Genomic DNA, 21,667 nt, shown 5'->3' on the forward strand with positions numbered 1-21,667 from the left:
GTCTTTTGGCCGCAATTCGTGGCGCCATCAGTCTCTTCCAGTGGCGTAGCCAGAGGGTGGCACACCAGGCCTGTGCCTTGTTTTCTTGTCTCCTGCCGTGCTTTGCCATGCAGAGCACTCACCCGTTCTGCCTTGTCTTCCACCACTATCGTGCGCAATCAACTGGCTTAACTTCAATTTTGTGCGTATTCGACTGCGCCAGCGGAGGCAACAGCGTGTAGTTGAAAAGCGCGCAATCCTGATAGGCTAAACGCTTAGTGCTGACATTGTTCACGTGTTTTATGAAGACATATATATTAGTGGCGAGGAGGAGACCGCGCCTGTAGGGAGTGTAGTAATGTCGAGGAAGAAACCGCTCTGTCGTTGAACTCGGAGCGCTTTAGAGGCTCTTTAAGGCAAGCGCGAAAAGTGTACATTTGGGTGCGCTCGTAATGGAATTCGTTTGGAAATTATGCGCACCAAAAGGCTATTCACCCCATTTCGTCACCATCCCTTGGACACGACTTTTGCTTGCCTCGACCGCTTCCGTGCATTCTACGAATGAGCACGGCGCTGCGCCTGCTCGGCAAACCTGTCGCGCCCCTGCATATAAATGCACCTCCAAGTACAAATGCCAGAATAACGCAATACAAATTAATACAAACCATACAAATTAATTTTACACCTTCATAGGAACGCTCAAACTAACAATATGTATAGAAACTGGAATAATGCAAAAGCATTATTCTGTCAATCATCCGTGTTACCGCGGCAGTACAGTGGCTACAGTGCTCGGCCGCTGACCTGAAGGTCGCGGGTTCAATTCCGGTCGCAGCGATCACATTTAGATGGAGGCGAAATGCTAGAAGCACGTGGACTTCGATTTAAATGCAAGTTAAGGAACATTAGATGGTCGAAATTCCCTGAACCTTCCCATACGGTATGCCTCCTGCTGATATCGCGGTTTTGGCACTTCAAACCAGGGATATATTACCAATCATCCGTCCTCACGTAATGCCAGTTTGGGCCATTGCTATCACAGACACCTTCCTCCTTTTGCCGTAAAGCCACCTTGCACGCCGAAATTCGCGTACAACTTGAACACGAAGCTTATCTTTCAATCTTCTGCATCTGTTGTGCCAATTATAAGCCAGAAAATACGGCATCTTACACCATGCTATCGGGGTATCGTAACATGCTCGAAAACCACAGTAGCCGAGGGTGTTGTCTTTTGAATTAGAATGGCATTTTGTTTGGCTGGTGTGTACTCGTCGACAATTTGACCTCCTGTGTGACGTCGTCCACTTAAATCATGTATTAAAGAAAAACACAGACTGAAACTCCTACAAGCGAACTGTACATTATCATGTTACTTGTTAAAACTTGTTTCAGTTTGCTATATGTTTTTTTACTTGTTCGTTTTTGTTTTGGGTAACCACTTTTTTTTCTTTTTTTCGCTGTAGAACTTATAGAATTTATATATATATATATAGAGAGAGAGGGGAGCGAAAAACAGGAAATGATCAATAAATGCACTGACACGTATGTGGCAGTGGCAATGTACAATAGTCGCAAGCGTTCACATACAAAAGAATCTTCCAAAATTAATGCTACTCCGCACCCGTGCTGCCAAGACTGACGGAAGTGCGAAGCTGGACGACCTGCCTTGCTTCTATTTATTTGTTTCTTTCTTTCTTTGTATTTTTTTCCTACTTTTCTCTTCTTTCTCTTTTTTCTATCTCTTTCTTGTGTCTGTTTGTTTCTATTTCTTTCTCTTTATCGTTTTTTCTATCTTTCTTTCTATTTCTTTGCTTTCATTCACTCTCTTTTTCTCTATTTCTTTCCCTATTTTTATTTCATTCTTTCCTTCTCTTTCGGTTTGCTCTCTCTTTTTTAATATCTCTTTTTTGTCTATTTCTTTCTCTGTCTTTGTATATTATTCCGCTTTTCTTCCCTTTCTTTCAATTTCTCCATTGCTCGTTCTTTCTATCTCATTCTTTCTTCATCCCCGTAGGTGGTGGTGGTTCTTTCGCCCATCGGAGTCGTTGCATCCCACGCGGGACAAATCAGCGCACGTGATCTGGGAACGAAGCAGAAGTTGAAGAAGAGCTCGATGAGCAAGAAGAGGATGAAGAGAACGCGTGCCGGTTCATAGTGACGTTAATATTTGTTCGCGACTAACGGGGCTTCTCTGAGCTTAAACATCTCCGCTGTTAAAACAAGGCTAATTCATCTTCCAAGGTGTGATGCAGCGAGCGAGCGACCTCCGCTCAGAATCTGTTCGCGGGGCAGTGTTTTTTTTTTTTTTTTTTTGCAACGGCAAACGTGGCTCTGTGGGAGAGACGTACTTGAGGACGCCGATAACGCATCGCCGCTATCAGGGCCGACACACGGGCGGTGTGGGCCCGGGAACCGCCCCATCCGACGGTAACGACGGTGAAGTGATAGCCAGCGAACGGCTGCGGCCCCCGCGTGCGAGCAGTCCGTCTAGACCTCAGCCGCTGCTACCATGCCGGATCGCGGTGGACGTCCAGCTCTGTACCGACTGTGCGACTCGGTGAACGGTACAAACTGGCGCCCGACGCGGTTCGAGGACGAGTTGACGTTGATTCGTTACGCGTGCTGCGTGTGCCACGTCATTCCGAGCACGACGATAGTGCTGCCCTGTTCGCACGCTTTGTGCGAGCAGTGTATGAAGGGGTGTGTCGTCCAAAGTGGCGGAAGCGTCTGTCCCCTGGACACCGAGCTCTTCTTCGAAGACGAGTGCCAGCGCTGTCGGCTTCCAGCCAAGAGAAAGCAGAACCTGAAGGTCAGTATCAGGCATCAACAGCCGCCTCCTAAACAGCGAAAGAAACTCACTTTAGACTGGGGAACGCCCCCTGACCTTTGTCCGACTTGGTCCTTTATGTCAGGCGTTTACAGCGTTTACAGACCTAGGCGTAAGATATATTGTTTCAATGTGGACAACATGCCATATTTCTGAATGCCCGACCACATGACCCTCCGATCATAGGTCGGTCACGTGAGAGGTGGCAGTGCCTTTCCTGTAGGAGCTGCCTGCTGTCCTTCATCGCTTTTCTGTTTCCTATCGCAATAGAAAGCGTGCGGTCTGAAGTGTCCATCCAAAGCGAGTAGAATTTTCTAAAACAAAATTTTTTAAATCTCAATTTTGTCTTCTTCAAACGGGGTCGAGACGCCCGCCACACTCGTTACAGCACGCGATGACAATCGCTGTGCGGATCAAAGTAAAAAAAGAAACAACAACTGAGAACGCATATTGATCTTATAGTATTCATCCGCTTTTTTTAAAGAATGAAACGATTACCGTAATAGTCTCGTAGAGCATGGAATAGGTCAACGAAAGCATTAACGCTTCCAGTTTTGTTTAGTCAAGGTGACAAACCACCACAGTTCAGTGGGAAACTTGATGTGTTACAAAAACGCTGGTATGCGAACGTTGTGAATAGAACGCTAGTGGCTCCACTCACGCAATATGGCCTGGCAGAACGTGTCCCACAGAAGAAGAGAAGGTCCTTGCTGTTTTTCAGTTACGTTTAGGCGGTTTAGGTTTCCTGTGCTGCACATCTGTCATGGCAGCAAACACGGGCGCATTTTGAAAACAACATTTTCTTGACCTCACTTAGATTTAGGGTCATGTGAAACCAACATGTGTAGTGAAATACAGCCAATGTCCTCCATTGTAACCCGTCTACATCATATTACTTGTGATCTTTTGGGGTAAATCTCTGATTTTAATGTTTTATAGCACAACTTATGATCATAGCAAATCGTTGTGATAGTCAAGCAATGGATTTGGGAAGACTGACGTACGTTTCACCTTTTCATTCGGTGTCTTGCATAATATAATAGTCTGGCTACGTTTTAAGTAACTAGTAACTATAACTTTCCCCAAAATATCCTGCATAAGAATATGATTATACCTTCGTGAATGGCGCTTAATTCTGAGCCTGATTACGATCTTGACATCTGCATAGGGTCATTCATGTTCTAATATTACGGGACTGTACCAGCATTAAAACTGAGCTTGCCTCTTTCCTTTACATTCTATCCTACAGGCTCACTGCTGGAATGAGGCTGACGGCTGCCAATTTGTGGGCACCGTCGAAGCCGTACTGCTGCACTTCGACAGAGAATGCGCCTTCCACGCCATACATTGCCCACGTTGCGAACGAAGAATACTGCACACGGATATCGCAGCACACTGTGTTGCTGAGTGTTCCCAAAACGCTTCTTGTGCAAGCGGTGGTCAGCCTAACAGTCAAGACGGTTCATCTACCAGCTGCTACGACAGTGCGATACTGGAAAGGTTGTCTGCTCTACAGAGACAATTGGACAAACTTTCTAGAGCCTCGAGGTCCGCGCTACTGCGAGACATCAGCCGTGCAGTCAGTGGCTTGGAAGATAGTTCTCTACGTGGGATGAAAGACATCGAGGCGAACATCTGCACAAGGGTGACTCAGCAACTCAATGCCGGCCTGGAAGAACTCAAGACGTTCATCAGAGAAGCCGCCAGTGATCATATCTCATTAGTTCAAAGCCAAATGAACGAACTCGTCGAAGAGTCAAGGCAGCACGATTGCTCCCAATTGCAGGAAATCGTACGCGTGCTGAAAGACTCCGAATGTAAACTGAAGGAAAATGTGAAGACCCAGTTAGAGGAAATTGTACACGCGCTAAGGGACTCCGAAGGCGAGTTGAAAGAACGCGTAAATAGTGTTGAGGCTAACCTCGCTTCGAAGCTGACGCGTCAGCAGCAGTCTTTGAAAAGAGGGCTCGATTCATTGCAACAGAATGTTCAATCCACCAATACGGAAGGGTTCCTTGCTGCGGGTGCGTCGGGAAACGAAGGCGATATTACGTGGCGCATGGAAAAACGGCTCATCCTGCGGAAGCTGGAAATCTGCGCCACCGAATCACTAAACACTCTGGAAAGTCTGAGCCAACATATATGTCGGAAAAATGACACTCCGTGGGTATCCGGAATCGCGGAGTTGCTCACACGGCCTTGCGTCATACTCAGGAATGATAGTAAACCTTTGTGTTTTAACGTGACTCTCGAAAAAGCTGACAAAATATTTCTATTACAAGACGGAAGAGTCACGTTGTCAAATCAGTGGTACTACAGGGATATGCATATCAAGATTAGCTTTTCGGTTTTGAGAGATAAAGTACCGACTTTGTTCTGTGTCCGCGTGCAGTGCATAAATGCTTTGGAAAGTTCTGGATTTCCATTCACTAAACTCGACGTAACGGCAGCAAGGAGCAGTGATGGAGGGTTTCTACCTTTTGACGTCTCTTCGCAAGGCAAATGCAAAGTGTGCTCCAGAAAGAACATTTCACATTTCATGGCCGTCTTCGTTGTAGAACTAGAAATGCTCTCGGAAGATGGCATTGTAAAAGACAGGAAACTTACATTGAGATTTGACTTTCAGAAATGAAGGAGCGAACCTCGTTGTGACGACAAACATATTAATTTCACTCGAAACATTAGCTGGGGAAAACAACATTCACCTTCTCAATCAATGGGACCTGTTTTCGGCAGCGATCGTTCACCTCAGTCGATTGGATATTTCGTATGAAACACTAATTAGCAGAGAAACGATATTTTCTATTATCCTCGGTGCGCCATACGGTTTGTAAAGTGGGCGTCCGCGCATGAAGCCCATCGAAAAGGGCCCCTGAGCACACGCTATTTTCTTCGCTTAAGAGTCACTTACGGACTGGTAGCGGTAACATCTCTGACAATGTGAAGTGCCCTTAAAACACTGCCGCGATTTCGCGGTGGGATCTTCATTACCGTGAAGATAGGTACAGATGAGCTTCGAATGTGTAGCTGCAGCTTCAATGCGAAAACTGGTTGGGCGAATGAGTGGACTTATCGCGAGCAAAATAAACTTGTGTGTCTAGACCGTTGGCATCAAAACACTTAGGGACAGATATGTAAGTTCGAATAATCTTCAATAAAATGTTCTCTAATAAAGCGTTTTTATTGGTCAAGTTCTGTGTAGTGGCGTAAACACTGCTCTGTGAATGCATTTTAAACCTTGGAATTCAGTTACTGAGTTGACGTTTCTTTTTTCTTCTGAGTAGTCTGGCTGGTCTTTCGAGCCCTTTCAATTGTTTCGTTTGTGCGATTGATGTCCTTCTTTGCAAATAATAACATTGTTGCGAATATTCGCAACAATAAATTCTCGATACCTCGATAAAGGAACCTGCTCCTTGGAATTATTGATGAAAATGTTTGCATTAAGAAAATGCAAATAAAGAAAGGCGATAGACAACAGAAACAAAGCTATAATCAAACATGCGTGTAAATCCTCCAGCCAGGGCTATACGCAGAAGCTTTTTTCGGGAGGGGTAGGGGGCAGTGGGTTGAAACACCCCTTATGTGTGTTCCTGCGTTCGTTTGTATGTGTGCATGTGTACACAAACAACCAGATCTGAAAGCTTTAGGGGGTAAGGAGTTGTATCACCATCAGCCCCCTCTCCTGGCTACGCCCGTGCTTGCGGTGAGCTAATAGCATGACGCAGCAAGTGGCACCTGGCCAGGGGCCATAATGTGCGGACATGCGCATGAGGCCTCATTAGTTCTTTGAAACTCAAAGAGTACTTGTATATAAGCTTATCTCGAAAGTTAAAGAATGTTGCTGCTGGAATGCTTGCTTTAATTGCGCATAATAAAATCACGAAGCAGAATCTGACAAATTGTTGTCAGGTAGCCGGGAGATTTACAGCAAGTTCGCAGTTAGGCCTTAGCATTGCTCACTAACCGCGTCATTGAACTAACATATGGCAACACCTGCCAACATTAGGCATAATTAGTAACGCGTTGATTGAAAATCTTGCGATTGAGCCACAAGAAATGCGTATCTGTGGTACCGTAACAAACCGTATAGAAAAGATAATAAAGAAACAAATGAAAAGAAAGCTCATTAGATGCATGTAACTAAGAATAGCGGAGTACCGCGGACAGTTTTCAAGCAGGAGAGTCACAATGAGTAATGAAATCTCGCGGGGTCCCTTATGCATTCGCCTAAGACGACTCGAATGTGAAAGCTGTCTTCTTTTTCTTCCTACCTGATGTCTCGGTCCTCCCCCGCCACCCTCCGAAACATTTTTGCACCTGACGTGGTTCTTCGCTTCCTCCAGGATCGGAGACATTGAAAGTTCTCTGCACCTCACCTGATTTTGCACTGCCTCCGTGATCGGCCCACCTTTGACCAAGCAATGATGTCATGTGATGATGTCACCAATTGACCTCACGTTATGTTACGCCATGGTAGCGTCACACATTTTGACGATCTGTCACGTAGAAGGATGCGCATTTGCGGACTTGGGTATGGTACACGTTGTAAAGAAACAGCGCGGTGTTTCCTCCTACTTTTGTCATCGTTTTCCATCCGCGCTGTATCTTGACAACATGTTTGATACCCAAGTGTCATTTGCCTCGTTACCTCGTACAATGCACAGATATACTTATGAATGAGCTAGCGGTGAATGTTTATAATGATGTATTGGAATGGGATGCTCTAGTGTGGCCTACCTTCACCCTATCTGTGCAACTAGCAAATCCCGAATTTACTCAGGTAAATTATTGGAGAAGCTGAGGAAAGCTTAGAGGAGAAGCTGAAATGGGCCTCTGACAGTTGACATCATGTTACTATAGCAAGGGGAAAATTTGAGGGACTTGGAGATGCATGTTGAATCACAGAGGAGCTATCGAGACAAAGGCAAAAGGAAGATGGATGAACAGCGCCTTGTTTATGCTTCCTTTCGTCCTTGTCTCGGTAGTTGCTCTGTTGGTCGTCTCAAGAATTTTTTGTGTTCGTTGAATAGGGCGAGACGAATGACACGTTTGGGAATTGCCAACTGAACGCACATTTCGAATTTAATCATAACTTTTCCAAGACTGAAAAAATGTTAACACAATAAAACAAATTACGTGTCTCCACCTATGCATTCATTGCATTCTCCACCTATGCATTCAGGCAATATGGATGCCGAAGCGATGCTCTTTTTAAAGCGAAAGCTTTACTGGCCTATTCGAGCGAGTTTCGCTGCGTATCTCCGCGTGGCCTTGAAGCGAAGAACGGATAGCCCGTGACAAGCCGCGCTCCGCCGCCGCCGCTGCTCCGTCCGCTGCTAAGATGACACCCTACCGCTGCCTCGCCAGCCGTGTCCACGTGACTAATCTCGTGACTTGACAAACCACGTGACTTGCCGCTCTCGCTGCCACGCTGGGCCAGCGGGCTTCAGTTCAGCCGTTGTGCCATGGTCGTGCGATGGAAGGTGAGAGCGAGGATGCTGGCCCATTTGTGCTTAAGTCGTCTGTGTGGTCGCAGCGACGACGTCGACAAGCTGCGTCGGACCATCCTGCGAATGTCGTTCGGCTTGCTAATGAGTTAAAACGGAAACGTCAGTACAAACGCGCAGTGGCAGCCTGAAACGAGTGTAGAACGAGAACTTCGGCGAGCTAAACTTCGGGAGAAGGATGCAGAAAGACTACAGCGACGGGCTTTTGGAGGTGTCAATGAACGCCTCGCGTTCGACTGCGGCGTAGGCTACGGAAACTCACGAAACGAAGGTAGTGAGTGCACGAAGCACGGAATCCTCGACCAGTCATATCGTTCGGTTGGCAAACTGTGCTTCGGCTACAAGGGTAAACAAGCATAATTAAGTAAACAAGCTAGTGCTTGCATAACCGGTCCCTAGCCAAGCTAAGCCGCATCCATTTTTTAAAGTTTCTCGCCGGTGATGTGTCGTCTCCAAGGAGGTTCCTTGGTCGTCTCGCGGGCTTAGGTGCATAACGTGGCTGGCAGTAATTAATTGCCCCACTCGACGGAACCCCATACCCAGATATATTCCTCCTGCTATTAGAGTAAATATATTTTCGAAGTCTACAAGGCCAAGTTTCGAAGTTGTCTTTACTCTGCCGTACAAATATCCTGAATACAGACGCGCATATGAGCAAGTGTGAATCTTTGTAATGGTGACAGCGTATTTTATTTTGACAATAAAGTCGATGTTCGCATGGCGTACCTACTGACATCGACACTATCGTGACGTCAGGCTACAGTATCAATTTGGGGGGCTTCACGCACCTGTATGGTAGTTGCGATGACGTTCTCTCTCTTTCTTTCCATTCTTTCTCTCTATTTTTTATTCCTCTCTAATTCTATCTTTCTATCTCTGTAGTCGTTCTCTCGCCTTCTATCTTTTTCTCTCTTTCTTCCCTTATTCTCTATCTGTTTGTCTCTTTTTCTTTCTAGCTTTTTTTGTCTATCTCTCCCTCTCCGTACTCGTTCTCCCGTCCTCCATTCCGTTATCCTCCTCACCCTCGCATCTCACCACTTCACCCTCACTTCCCTTTCCCACCCCCTAGCTATACTATACAAAGCTATACTATGCTCTGGTAGCGTGCCTGGATAGCCGAGTGGTTTCGACGTTCGCCTTCAGATCGTAGGTACGCGGGTACGAATCTCGCCTCGCCAAGAATTTTTTTCGCCAAGAATTCCTCGCTTTCTGTTTCTCTCTCTCCCTTTTTCTCCCTCTCTACTTGTTCTCTCGCCAATCAGAGTTATCGCATCCCATGGCGGTCAAATAGCCACAGGTGTTCTGGGAGCGAAGAAGAAGAGGAAGAAGAGGACGAAGGGCGCGCGTGCCGGTTCATGATGATGATAATGTTCTATCTACGACACACGGCAAACCTTAAGCAGAACAGCTCTGCTGTAAAAAAGCGTCTGGTGTCGGGCCTTAGCAAAACCGAGAAGCAATACCAGCCATACTCTCACAGATTATCGTATTACCATAATAATTTGTCACGAACTATAGTATTGCTTATTGGAAAACGGCGCATACACGCGCGCATGTTACCGGTGCACCTTCGATGGCCGCATTCCTGTACGCCCGCCGGCACCGGGTTATTCGGGTACGACGGCGCCACCGAAATCCGCGAGTTATAAAAAGCTTCGCTTAATTATGCGCTATGCATTCCAATTGGTGGTGAAAGTTACGTCCGCCACTTTGTGTAATCGAGCACAAGGGGCACAATCACGATATTTAACACATGTGACACTCGGATAATTCTGGTGCAGGAGAAAGTCGTATGGTATAGACAAAGCGACTGGTGACTGGCGGTGTCGCAAATATATAGTATCTATGCACCATAGATAAGAGCGCCGCTGCAGAGCTGAACAACATGGAAGTAGGAGTAAGTCTGATAACTTTGATAGCGCAGGCAACGCGCGCAGGCGGTAATGTAAGCAAGTCTCGAATGCACGCTTATCAGTCTCACCTTCGTTCGAAGTACTCAGGTAGGAAACTGGCGATGCGAAAGTCATACGAGCCTGTCTTCTAGATTAGATAAAGAAATAACGGAGCCAGTAATACATCCTTTTCAGTTGCTGCTTTGGTGATTTTGAAGATTTGCTGAAAACAGATCAGCCGCGTTCGAGACACAGCCCTAATGTCGAGTGTACCAAAGTGCAGCATATATCGCGCATCTAAGATAGCCACGTCCGGGTTGAAAAGTGTGACGCATACTTATTACCTCGGGCGACACATCACAGCGGTCCTTGTCATGACCTTCATCCCGATTCAGGCCGTTTAACGTGCTCCGATTGCTACGAAAAAGCTCATAGGGGTTTCCTGTGCATGACTGGAATTCTCCCCCGCTCCCCTAGGAAAGCTTTCTGCCGCAATACATTTTTGCAGACTAGTTTACGAGCTTTCTGCCCGTAACATAGTTTTGCACTGCTTCCGTTATTGGTCCATCTTTGACGACCAAACAAACTGTCATGTAATGACGTCATCGCCTAGCTGACCTCACATTACGAGACGTCATGATGGCGCCACACAAGCTGGCTATCTGTGACGTCATAATGACGTCATCACGTGATGATGAATTTGAGAGAATCAACTTTATTGAGCCCGAATATTCGATGGTACGCGCAGGTACCAGACGGGGTGGTTCCCTATTCACGGGACCCATATGTCTCCAGCAACTCCTGGCCCCTGGCCGTCAGTGCGAGCTGAGTCGGCAGGGCGGGGCTGGACAACAAGGTCTCCCATCGCTCTGGGGGTTGAGAATTGGGGATGTTGGGGGGAAGGGGAGGTGGCGGGTTCTTGAGCTCTTTACATTCAGCTATGATATGTGCCAGAGTGCCTCTTTCCGTTTTGCAGAAAGGGCAGAGTGTGTCGTGCTCCGCCGGGTACATTCGGTGTAACAGAACGGGATGCGCTAGCGATCCCGCCTGCGTGCGCCGCAGGATCGTTTGCTGCTGCCTGGTTAGTTGCGGGTGTGGTACAGGAAGTTTGCACCTCGCGTTTCTGTACATTTTAGTGATGTCTTTAAAGCTCGTCACGGGATGGGCTAGCTCAGCCGGCTCGTCCTCGGCCCGGATGGACAGTTCTCGGGCGTGGTGGTCGGCGAGGGCGTTGCCTTCCACCTTCGAGTGAGCCGGGATCCACACGAGCTCGATGGCTCGTCCCGGAGGCTTGTGCTTGGAGAGAATGGCCTGGGCAGCGGGAGAGATCAACCCCCTGCGGAAGCTTGCGTATGCTGACTTCGAATCTGTGACCACGGAGTCCACGCTCGGTTGTACGAGTGCGAGGGCCACAGCCACTTCTTCGGCAATGGCTGGGTCTGTCGTCCTCAGCGACGCGCTGACAATAAGCTTGTCGACGGACGTGGCTACCGCCGTTGCTCGGTCGTCGTATTTTCTGAGCGAGGCGTCCGCGTAGAGTACTCTAGGGTTCTCCTCCAGCTGTCGGGCCAGGGACTTGGCTCGCGCGGACCGTCTCCCGTCGTCCTTCCCCGGTTGCATGTTCCTGGGGAGTGGCTTGGTTTGAATGGCCTCTTTCCATTGCTCGGGAAGGGCCGTCTTGGTTGGAAGTGGTTCTATCTGCCATCCTATTTTCCGTAGGACGGCCCGGCCGTGCTCTGTTTGACTTAGCCTTACCCTTTGGTTAGACAAGTGAGCCTCAATCAGCTCCTCCACCGTGTTGTGAACGCCCATGTCCAGCAGTTTCTGCGTGGACGAGTAGATCGGCACGCCCAATGCCTGCTTGGTTGCTTTACGCAGCATCGTGTTCAGGGTGTCCCTGTTTGCCTTCGTTAGCTGGAGGTACGGGGCAGAGTAGGTCACCCTTGATACGACGAACGCCCTCACTAAACGCATTGCATCGTCTTCCTTTAGGCCTCTGTTACGATTAGAGACCCTTCGGATCATACTTAATATCTGTTCCGAGGTGTTCTTGATCTTCGTGACGGCCGCATACGCTCGACCGTCGCTTTGCAGCAGCAGACCGAGGATTCTGATCTGTTGCGTCGGTTTGATGGCCATGCCGTCGATGGTGATGGTCACGTTCGGCGGCGGTTCCTTCTTGGGTCTTCCCGGCTGGACCATGAGCAGCTCTGATTTCTGTGGAGCGCAGCTCAGCCCGCAGGTCTTTGCATAGTCATGTACGGTCGTTGCCGCCCTCTGTAAGGCATCCTCTACCCAGGCATTGGACCCGGCTCGGTTCGTCCACACCGTGATATCGTCGGCGTAGAACGCGTGGTCCACGCCTTCAATTTGCTGGAGCAGATTGGGTAGGGGTAGGAGGGCCAGATTAAAGAGCAGGGGCGACAGAACCGACCCCTGAGGGGTTCCTCTGTCGCCGAGTTCGACAGGTTCCGACTTTTCCTCGCCTATCCTGATGGTCGCTGTTCTTCTCGTCAAGAAGTCCGTGATGTAAGCAAAGGTTTTCCGACCACATGAATTTGGATATCACTCGAATTGACGACGACGCCGACAGACGCCGATGGTCTTCTAAGGCTTCTAAGGCTCTAAGGGCGGTCTAGAGGCATCTAAGGCTTTCGCCTCAAAGAAATACACATGGTAGAACAGCGAATCTGAAACGCGCGGCCCGGGGTTTATCACGGGATATGATCTATCGAAGTGTCTCCTGCTGTACCTTTTTATTTCTCTATAACGGTCAAGAGATGCATTTGGTGCCGTGAGCTTAAAGGATATTTAGAATAGCCAGGGTAGGGGCCAGTTGGTTGTTCACAGTGTAAACTTTATCGCGCTGAAAGTAGATTAAAGCTACGAAGATGGAACGACACGGGACAACTCTTTCTTTGTGTGTATATATTTTGTCATGATTCTGTAAAGTAAATTTACAGCTGATAGTTCGCGCTTGTGTTGTCCCGTGTTTTTCCCTCTACGTAGCTTTAGTCTACTTTCAGTGCGATAAAGGTTACACGATATTAAGAATACCTAAAATATTTTATGGGCATCGATTTATGCTGCGGCGGCTATCATCTCTAGTTTGTATGCTGACAAAGCCTGAATCGTAGAGCAAGCATGTGGGCCCTCCGAGGTTACGTATGCAAGCAGTGCTCCTTCATTATAGTTTCTGCGCTCTCACGGATTCACGGCCCACCACATTTTCCCACCTCCTAGCACTATTCAGCTTCGCTATAAAAGTCGTTCCGCTCGCTCGTTTCGCATTCGCCTCTAATTGCAGCTTCCTTTCACAAGGCTGCGATTGCTTCACTGTCATTCTTTCCGTTTCTCGGTGTCTTTCCGCCATTCTTTGTGGGAAACACTGCGTTATTAGCCATATTCAATGGAAAGATCAGTGTCTGGTGATATTGTCAAGCTTACTTCAGCAGGAGCGAACGGAGATTTGTAGTTTAAGAAGACTTTTCCACGTAAATTCATTTTTGAAGTGCACTACAGCGGCTCCCATCGTTCTGTACAGGTGATCACGAATGCTGTAAAACGATACAACGTGTACAGAAGGCAACAATGCACGAAGTCACGAAGTTCCGGCGACATCCGAAGGTCACGTCTTTTGGTAAAAGCACGCTGTAAATGCGTAATACGTACTGTACACGACGCAAGGGGGTGCTCGCAAAAAACCATATCCTGCATCGGCACACAAAGCTAGCATAAAAAAAGTAAAAAACCATTCAATAACGTAGCGCAACAAACAGTCGCGCGGTCATTTATGCATTTGCCTAAGACTACTCAAAGGCGAAAGCCATGTTCTTTTCATTCTCAGTCGATTGTATTAATTCTACGATAAAGTAGGGGCGTTTGAAAGGCAAGATTGTCGAATCCAGCACAACAAATATTCCAGATGAATCACCTCTGAGTATTAATGTGTAGTATTTACAACTTGCAACCATGGTGAAATGTAATGGTTGTGTAGACTTTGTTTGCGAACGGACGTTTTTTAGTTAAGTTTTTTTCAGTTAAGTGGTGAGTGAATAACAACTGCTGACAATTCAGTCTCGCGCGAGCTCAGAATCCTATTATTGAGACACAAAACGAGTAACTCCTATCTGGAATACAATAAAAGACCATAACAATGACAATAATGAAGCTAATGTAACATACTTGACAAGACGCACGTAACGAACAATACTGGAGCACTGCTCGTTGTTTTAAGCGATAAACATACAAAGAGAAAATAAATGTAATAGGTTTGATTTTCGAACACTCAACTGTCTTGGAACGAGGCATGAGATTGGGCTAGTTGGCAGTACATCTTCAACAACCAGCGCAGAGCGGACAAACGACAAGAAAGGGAACAAAGACAAGCGCCGACTTCCGACTGAGGATCTATTGAGAAACGCACACGTATATATATGACAGCATACTACATCGCGTGAGCGCGTGCAAACTGTCGCGTAGCAAACATGAACAAGTTAAGCAGAAAAATCTTATCGGACGTGATAATAATACAACATAAAAAAATGTACAGGAAAGCAACGAAAAACGTGTCAGAGGTGTTTACCCTGATTTACGCTGTCAAGAAAAGCCAGTTCTCTTGGAGTAAAGGTAACCGAGGGCTTGCTGATACAGTTACCCTTCACAATAATCGAGTCCTCAATGAGATCACTCTTATCTGATCATTCGGATGTTTTGCCGGGACCGTAGTTCGGTCGAGCACGCGAGTACAGCCGTAAAAGAGCACAATTTGACGGTACAAAAAAGAAATGATGGTTACCTTGCCCAGCACTGTGCTCAGTGCGGTTGCCACGTTTGATTGCTGCCTGGAAATGAACGCATGACTGTCGTTAAAGCGGATAGCAACAAAAATGTTGCGCTCCTAAGCACCTGGATGAAGATCCAATTCTCGGCATGGAGGAAGAAAACAGAAGGAAGCGTTGCGCACTGCGAAAAAAGAAAGAAAAAAAATCTTGCAGGGCGCTTCACCATCACCTTCAAGAGTAAAACGCAATAGCGTAATCGGGCCCCATGCGCGTCGCCTTCTGAACTGATAGCCTAGCTTCGGTTCTCGGTGCATGCCTCAAACGTGCCAGAACGAAACGACTGTGCGCGTAACATTGGCCGTTTCAAACTATCCTAGAATCCCCACTGCAAGTACAGTTGTTAAGTGCCCACTACGCCATAATTCTTCCTTTTGCGAATCAGCGAAGAGCTCATTACGCGTCCGTAAGTCAACACGCGAACCTACGCAGCTGCTCGCATTGCTGATGCTCCTGCGGCTGGTGATGATTACATATGTCTGAGCGCTTTGCAATGGGTGCGCCTTTAACACACCGCCTCGTTGCGCAATTCAGATGATTTGACGACTGGCGCCATTCTACGCTTCTGCCACGCAGTATTACATGCGTTAAGGAGACTCCTCCCACTACATGACACTCATATAGCGTGTTTTTTCCGAAGAAGTTTCAAGCAATGTCATCTCTCAGTGGTGGAACACCTGCTTGCCACACAGACGGCCTGGGTTCGATTCTCACTCGAACCGAAGATTTTTATTATTTATCTTCTGCATATTTTCGATTTTTCGTTCACGGAGCAGATGGTGATTTTTCGCTCACAACCAACGACGCCGACGCCGGAATTTCTGCGAAACTCGCTGGTTAACGCTATCGCTTTAAAAGATAGGCTTGGCTTTGCTGCCTGAAATACCAGTGAACAGCGGAGCTGATGGAAAGCCTCAGCGACTAAAGTCATACGCCGAAAGCACTTCATGGAGACAGTTCAGGGCGAGAACGAGGCCCGCCGATATGGGAGCGCGCCTTTTACTAGGGACCGCTGAAGTCATTACTAACGTCGTACCACGTGCGCACGGCGCGGTTGCATTTTGCTGCGCTCCCGCTCAACTCCTCCCTGCCACCTGTGCCGCCGTTCCTCCTATCCGCTCACCTCCCTCCTCCTTCCTCTCGCTTCCCTTATTGTTGCGATGCAATTATATGGACATTCTCGACGGGTTTTTGCCGTCGCCGTCGCCGTCGCTGTCATGTCCTTCAGGTATGAAGTCCAAATTGATAAGATCCCCCCGCGCCTTGTATGTTCTTCCGCGGGAAAAAGCGCGCGAGCGGGTGCGACGAACGCGGCCGAAGCAGAGATCAAACGAGCCGGGCCATTTCCGTCGCTCGGAGGGTGCATGAGATAACATCCCCCCGCGCGGGAGGTCTGCCGTTGAAGCAGACAGGAAACGGGCCCCGCCCGTCTTTAACGACCATGAAAATACACGTGGTGGAGGGCGAGGGGGGGGGGTTAGTCGCGCCAACAGCCACATTGAATGTTGAATCTAAGGGCGCGGTCGCGATCGCTGGCGCGCGCGCTATCTCGAAAGCCATCACAGCGGAAGGCTCGTATACCCTTCTACGTGCTGCGCTCTCAACGCGAAGTGACTATCCGGAGAGCATCTCTCCCTGGAGTGGCCGTATGCTCATGCACCAGCGTTTCGTAGTTACGCGAGATCGGATACAAAACAGTTAGCTGTCAGCCTCGCTTCGTGTAACACCACAATTTGTTGCTATCGCATTCATTACTTCGCCCTTGCGGTGAACTGTGACTTTTTCCTTCCCTTGACACTCCATTGCCTTAATATGCTTTACCCTCTCCCTTCCTCCTGAACCTTTCCCTTTCCCAACTCTGCTTTGCTAGGCTTTCATTCTCGCCTATGCTTGGCTTATGCAATGCTTTACCTCTCACTATGAGTTTGCCTTCCACTCGCTCGGCTATCGACGAACCCAGCCTTTAAAGATACGTACGCAAGAAAAGAAGTGTTGACGACACACCCAGCATGTGTGTCGTCAAAACTTCTTGTGTACGTGTCTTTAAAAGCTGGGTTCGTCGATTTTTCAAGCTATGTATCAACACGCCCCGCACCAGGCTCTTCTACGCTTGGCTATACTGTGAACGATATCGCTGTCCACGGATTTTGCTCGGCTACAACAGCTGCACTGTAAAATTGTATGTAAGACACGCATATCCCAGGCTTGCCTTGCCCTTATTTTCCCGATAGGGCAAGGGTTCTGGAATATTTGTGCACATTGCCGCGATGGAATGAGGAAAACGTTGTTAGTGTGTGCTCGTGGTGCCGTTCTTACTCGATTTGTATTTCGCACGCACTGCTTTTCACTTCATAATGTTCAGCGGCTGTTGTGTCTTACTGCGATCCGGTGAGGCAACGAGTGAGTTCCGTTCAGAATAAGTTTGCGGTGCCGTGCGACCCGTAAAAACAAGCTTGGCTGCTGAGGAGGCGTAACTCTTTCAAGGACGCCATTAACAGATAGTGGTTATCGGCGCCATCACTCGAGCGGCGGTCGGCACAGCACCACCGCATACCGACGACGTTATCGGAAGCGAACACCTGCGGCCCCGCTGAGAGTGCCGCTGAAGCAGTGCGTCTTTGTCCGCTCGATTGTCACCATGCCGGATCGAGGAGGGCGTCAATCTCTGCACCGACTGTGCGACTCGGTGAGCGGCGCGAACTGGCGCCCGACGCGGTTCGAGGACGAATTCACGCTGAATCGCTACGCCTGCTGCGCGTGTCACGTCATTCCGAGCACGACGGTACTGCTGCCCTGTTCGCACACTTTGTGCGAGCACTGTCTGACGGGGTGTGTCGTCGAAGGTGGCGGAAGCGTCTGTCCCCTGGACGCACAGCCATTCTGCGAAGACGAGTGCCAGAAGTTGAAGCTTCCTGGCAGGAACAAACGGAACTTGAAGGTCAGTATCAGGCAGCAACAACCGCCTCCTAAACGGCGAACGAAGCTGTTATTTTAGACTGGTGAACGCCCCCTGACGCTTCTTCATCTGCCTTGGTCCTTTATGTCAGGCGTTTACAGTGGGTTGATTTGGAACTCAACCTTCCTCAGCTTTCTTCTCGTACCTCACTGCCTGAGGCCACAGCGCAGGATATATTCTTTGAGTGTGGACAGCATTTCTAAATACCCGACGACATGACCCTTCGATCAGGCCGGTCACGTGAGAGGCAGCAGTGCTTTTCTTATTGAAATGTGCCAGTCATTGCATAACTTCACAAGCAACTATACAATCACAACGTCTTGTTGGACCAAAGTACACTGCATATATTGTATTCGAACTTGCACATCATTGCAGGGTGTCTTACCTCGCATCCTATGTTGCTGTCTCTAACTGCACTAGCAAGAATAACGGGACTAACTCTCTCATGAATATGTAATCTGTGAATAGATGGGCAAAACACGTAACATAGGAAAGGAACCTAGCTGAAGCAATGTCTAGCATTGCAATGTTCACTAAATTAGCATTTATGCTAGCAACAAAACATTCACGGCAAGACTAGCAAAGATAACCTTTTGCCGTTAGCTGATTAGCTCTGGCAATGTGCCACTGCGATCAAAGATGAGTGTTCAAATCGACCATGGTGCTAGTATTTGGATGAAAGCTATATCCAAATAGCTTTCGTGTACTCCGATTTAGGTACACGCGTGAAACAAACACGTTTAGCGAAATACAGCTGGTGTGTTCCAGCGCAGCACATCTCCATAATATTACATTGAAATCTTGGTGGGTAAATATTTGATTGCAACGTTTCATAGCAAAACTTATCATAGCCAATCGTTGTGACAGTCAAGTAGATGAATAGGGAAGACGGCCGTACGTTTAACGATTTCACGCGGAGTCTTGTATAATATTTGGTGGCGACATTTTCCCTAAAAATGTCTTCCTGTATTAGGATATAAATACAACCTTGTGTATTGTGCTTAATCCTGAGCACTGTTACGACGTTAACGTCTGCATAGGGTCACTCACGTTTCAGTATTGGGGTAGGGTAGCAGAATTAAAGCCGATCTTGTTCTTCCTTTTACATTTTTACCCTACAGGCTCACTGCTGGAATGAGGCTGATGGCTGCCAATTTGTAGGCACCATTGAGGCCGTGCTGCTGCACTTCGACAGAGAATGCGCCTTCCACGCCCTCCAGTGCCCACGTTGCGAACAAAGAATACTGCGCACGGGTATTGCAGCACACTATGTCGCCGGGTGCTCCCAGAATGCTTCCTGTGCAAGCGGCGCACAGAAGAGCAGACAGGATGGTCCATCTACCAGTTGCGACACGAGTGTTATTGTGGACCAGTTTTGCACCCTTCAGAGACAAATGAACGAAGTCTCTGCGCGTTCGCAGGACATCAGCCGTGCAGTCAGTGGCTTTGAGAATACTCTTCAACGTGGAATGGAAAGTATCGAGGCGAACATCTGCACGATGGTGACTCGACAACTGAACGCCGGTGTGGAAGAACTGAAGGCGTCGAACATAGAACCGTGCAGTGATAATCTGTCATCACTTCAGAGCCAGATGAACGAACTGGTTGAGCAGTCGAGGCAGCGCGATGCGTCCCAAATACAGGAAATCGGACGAGTGCTGAGAGACTCCCAAATCGAAGTGAAGGAAGACTTGAAGGTGCATTTGCAGAAAATAGTACCTGTGCTAGAAGTGTCTGTAACTGAAGTGAAGGAGAACGTGAAGACCCAGTTAAAGGAACTTGTTCACGTGGTCAGGGACTCGGGATGCGGGTTGAAAGAACATGTGAGCAGAGTTGAGGCCAATCTCTCTTCGAGGCTTACGGACCAACAGCAGTCTTTGCAAGGAGCGTTGGATTCCTTAAAGCCGAATCACGAATCCTCCGAAGGAGAAGGGTCCCTTGCCGCTGCAGCTTCGGGAGAAGAGATCCCATGGTGCATCAAGCAGGACGTGTTCATCAACGAATCGCTGAATACACTTGAATTACTGCGCCAGCAGATTTATCGACGCGATAAAGAACCATGGGTTTCGGAGAGTAAGGATTTGATGAGTCCTCCTTGCGCCATATTCAGCGACTATTCTAAAATTCCGGGTTTTCTTGTGACCCTGGAAAATTGTGAAATTATATGGAAGTCAGGTAGTGGATTCTCCACAGTCACGTATCGGTACTACAGGGATATGTATATTCACATTACCTTTTCTAAACAATCTTGGACCACTGCGTGTTTCTATCTGTTGGTGAAGTGTGTTAAGACTTCGGGAAATTTTAGCTTTCCATTCACTCGTCTTGCCGTATATGCGTTAACAAGTGATTCTACGGGGTGTGTACCTTTTGACAGCACATATCAAAAAAAAGTGCGGCGACTGCCCTAACAAGGGCATTTCACATTTTAATGCCACATTCGCGATAGGGAGAAACAGTTTCGCTGAACACGTCATCATGACAAACGGAAAACTTCGGCTGAGATTTGAATTTGAAACAGAACGCAAGTAAGGGCACCGCGAATTCGGAAACATGTTTGTTATGGCACATATACTAATTATGCGTATGATCTGCGCGGGACAAAAAAATAGTGGCGACGTTACTTTGTCTCACTTGTTGAGCCTCTATTTTTTTGCAGGGAGAGTGTCTCTTAGATGCGACAACATTTCGACCAAAATCTTTATTTAGTAGAAAAGAGCAATAATTTCCGTTAGTCTAGGTAGGCGTTGAGGTGTAGAAACAGGGTTTTCACATACAGCAGGCTCATACCATAGTTTTATTTTCTTTAATGGCCACAGCGTTATTCAATGACCTACTGGGTTCGCTCACAGCTCTGACGAACGAAAGACTCTTCCAGCATTGTTGCGAGTTTGTGGGGTGACCGTCACTTTCGTGTAGATAGTCGCATAGATGTTTAGCATATGTACGTACAGCTTTACCTGAAAAACCGCGTGAGTGGTTGAGTGCACTGATCACGAGTAGGAGTAAAGTTGAGGGTTTGCACTGCTCACCAGGCGTGGGCATCAAAGCCTATTGAAAGACACTCTGCAATTATGTGCAAGTTCGAATACTATGCAGTGTAATTAGCTACAATACGGCGTTGTAACGGGGTAGTTGTTTGTGAAGTCATCTTGACACTGTTGTATGAAGTTGTATGTTAATGTTAATATGTTAATAAACTGTTGTATGTTAATAAACTGGCCTTTTGATCTCCGTATTGAAAGTGTGTAACACTTCATTGATCTAAAGGATAAAACTCTTCGATCCATTCGTGGGAGCCATTATTAGTAAAATGCCCTACTGGCCTCAGCCGACCACATGACCTGGTTTAAAGAGGTTTTTTGTTCTTCCTGGTCAGAGTTGGCTAGCTGTAGTTCTTTGTGGTTGCTTTGGGGTAGACTCGTTAGATTTACGAATGCATTTGAAGGTTTTACGCGATAGCGTAAAGAGCTGGTTTAGCAGAAATTCCGGCGTAGGCGTCGTAGGTAATTGTGAGCGAAAAATCAGCGTTGTCTGTGACCTAAAAATCGAAGTAGATGCAAACAAATAAATAATAAAAAAATAATCCGTCCGAGTGTGAATTGAACCCAGGCCTCCTGCGTGGCAAGCAGGCGTTGCAAGGCGTTCTACCACAGAGCCACGCC

General features: G+C 47.6%; 1 protein-coding gene across 1 annotated transcript; it reads left to right on the top strand.

Annotated features, from left to right (window-relative positions):
* The first annotated feature begins 2,424 nt into the window (after positions 1–2,424).
* LOC119406294 (TNF receptor-associated factor 3) lies at positions 2,425–20,677 on the top strand. Its single transcript, XM_037673028.2, has 3 exons — positions 2,425–2,788; positions 19,124–20,274; positions 20,662–20,677. The coding sequence occupies exons 1-3, from the start codon at positions 2,489–2,491 to the stop codon at positions 20,675–20,677; spliced, it is 1,467 nt and encodes a 488-aa protein (XP_037528956.1). The 5' UTR covers positions 2,425–2,488.
* The last annotated feature ends 990 nt before the right edge of the window (positions 20,678–21,667 follow it).

This window comes from Rhipicephalus sanguineus, chromosome 10, assembly GCF_013339695.2.
Source record: "Rhipicephalus sanguineus isolate Rsan-2018 chromosome 10, BIME_Rsan_1.4, whole genome shotgun sequence".
NCBI classification, from domain to species: Eukaryota; Metazoa; Arthropoda; class Arachnida; order Ixodida; family Ixodidae; genus Rhipicephalus; species Rhipicephalus sanguineus.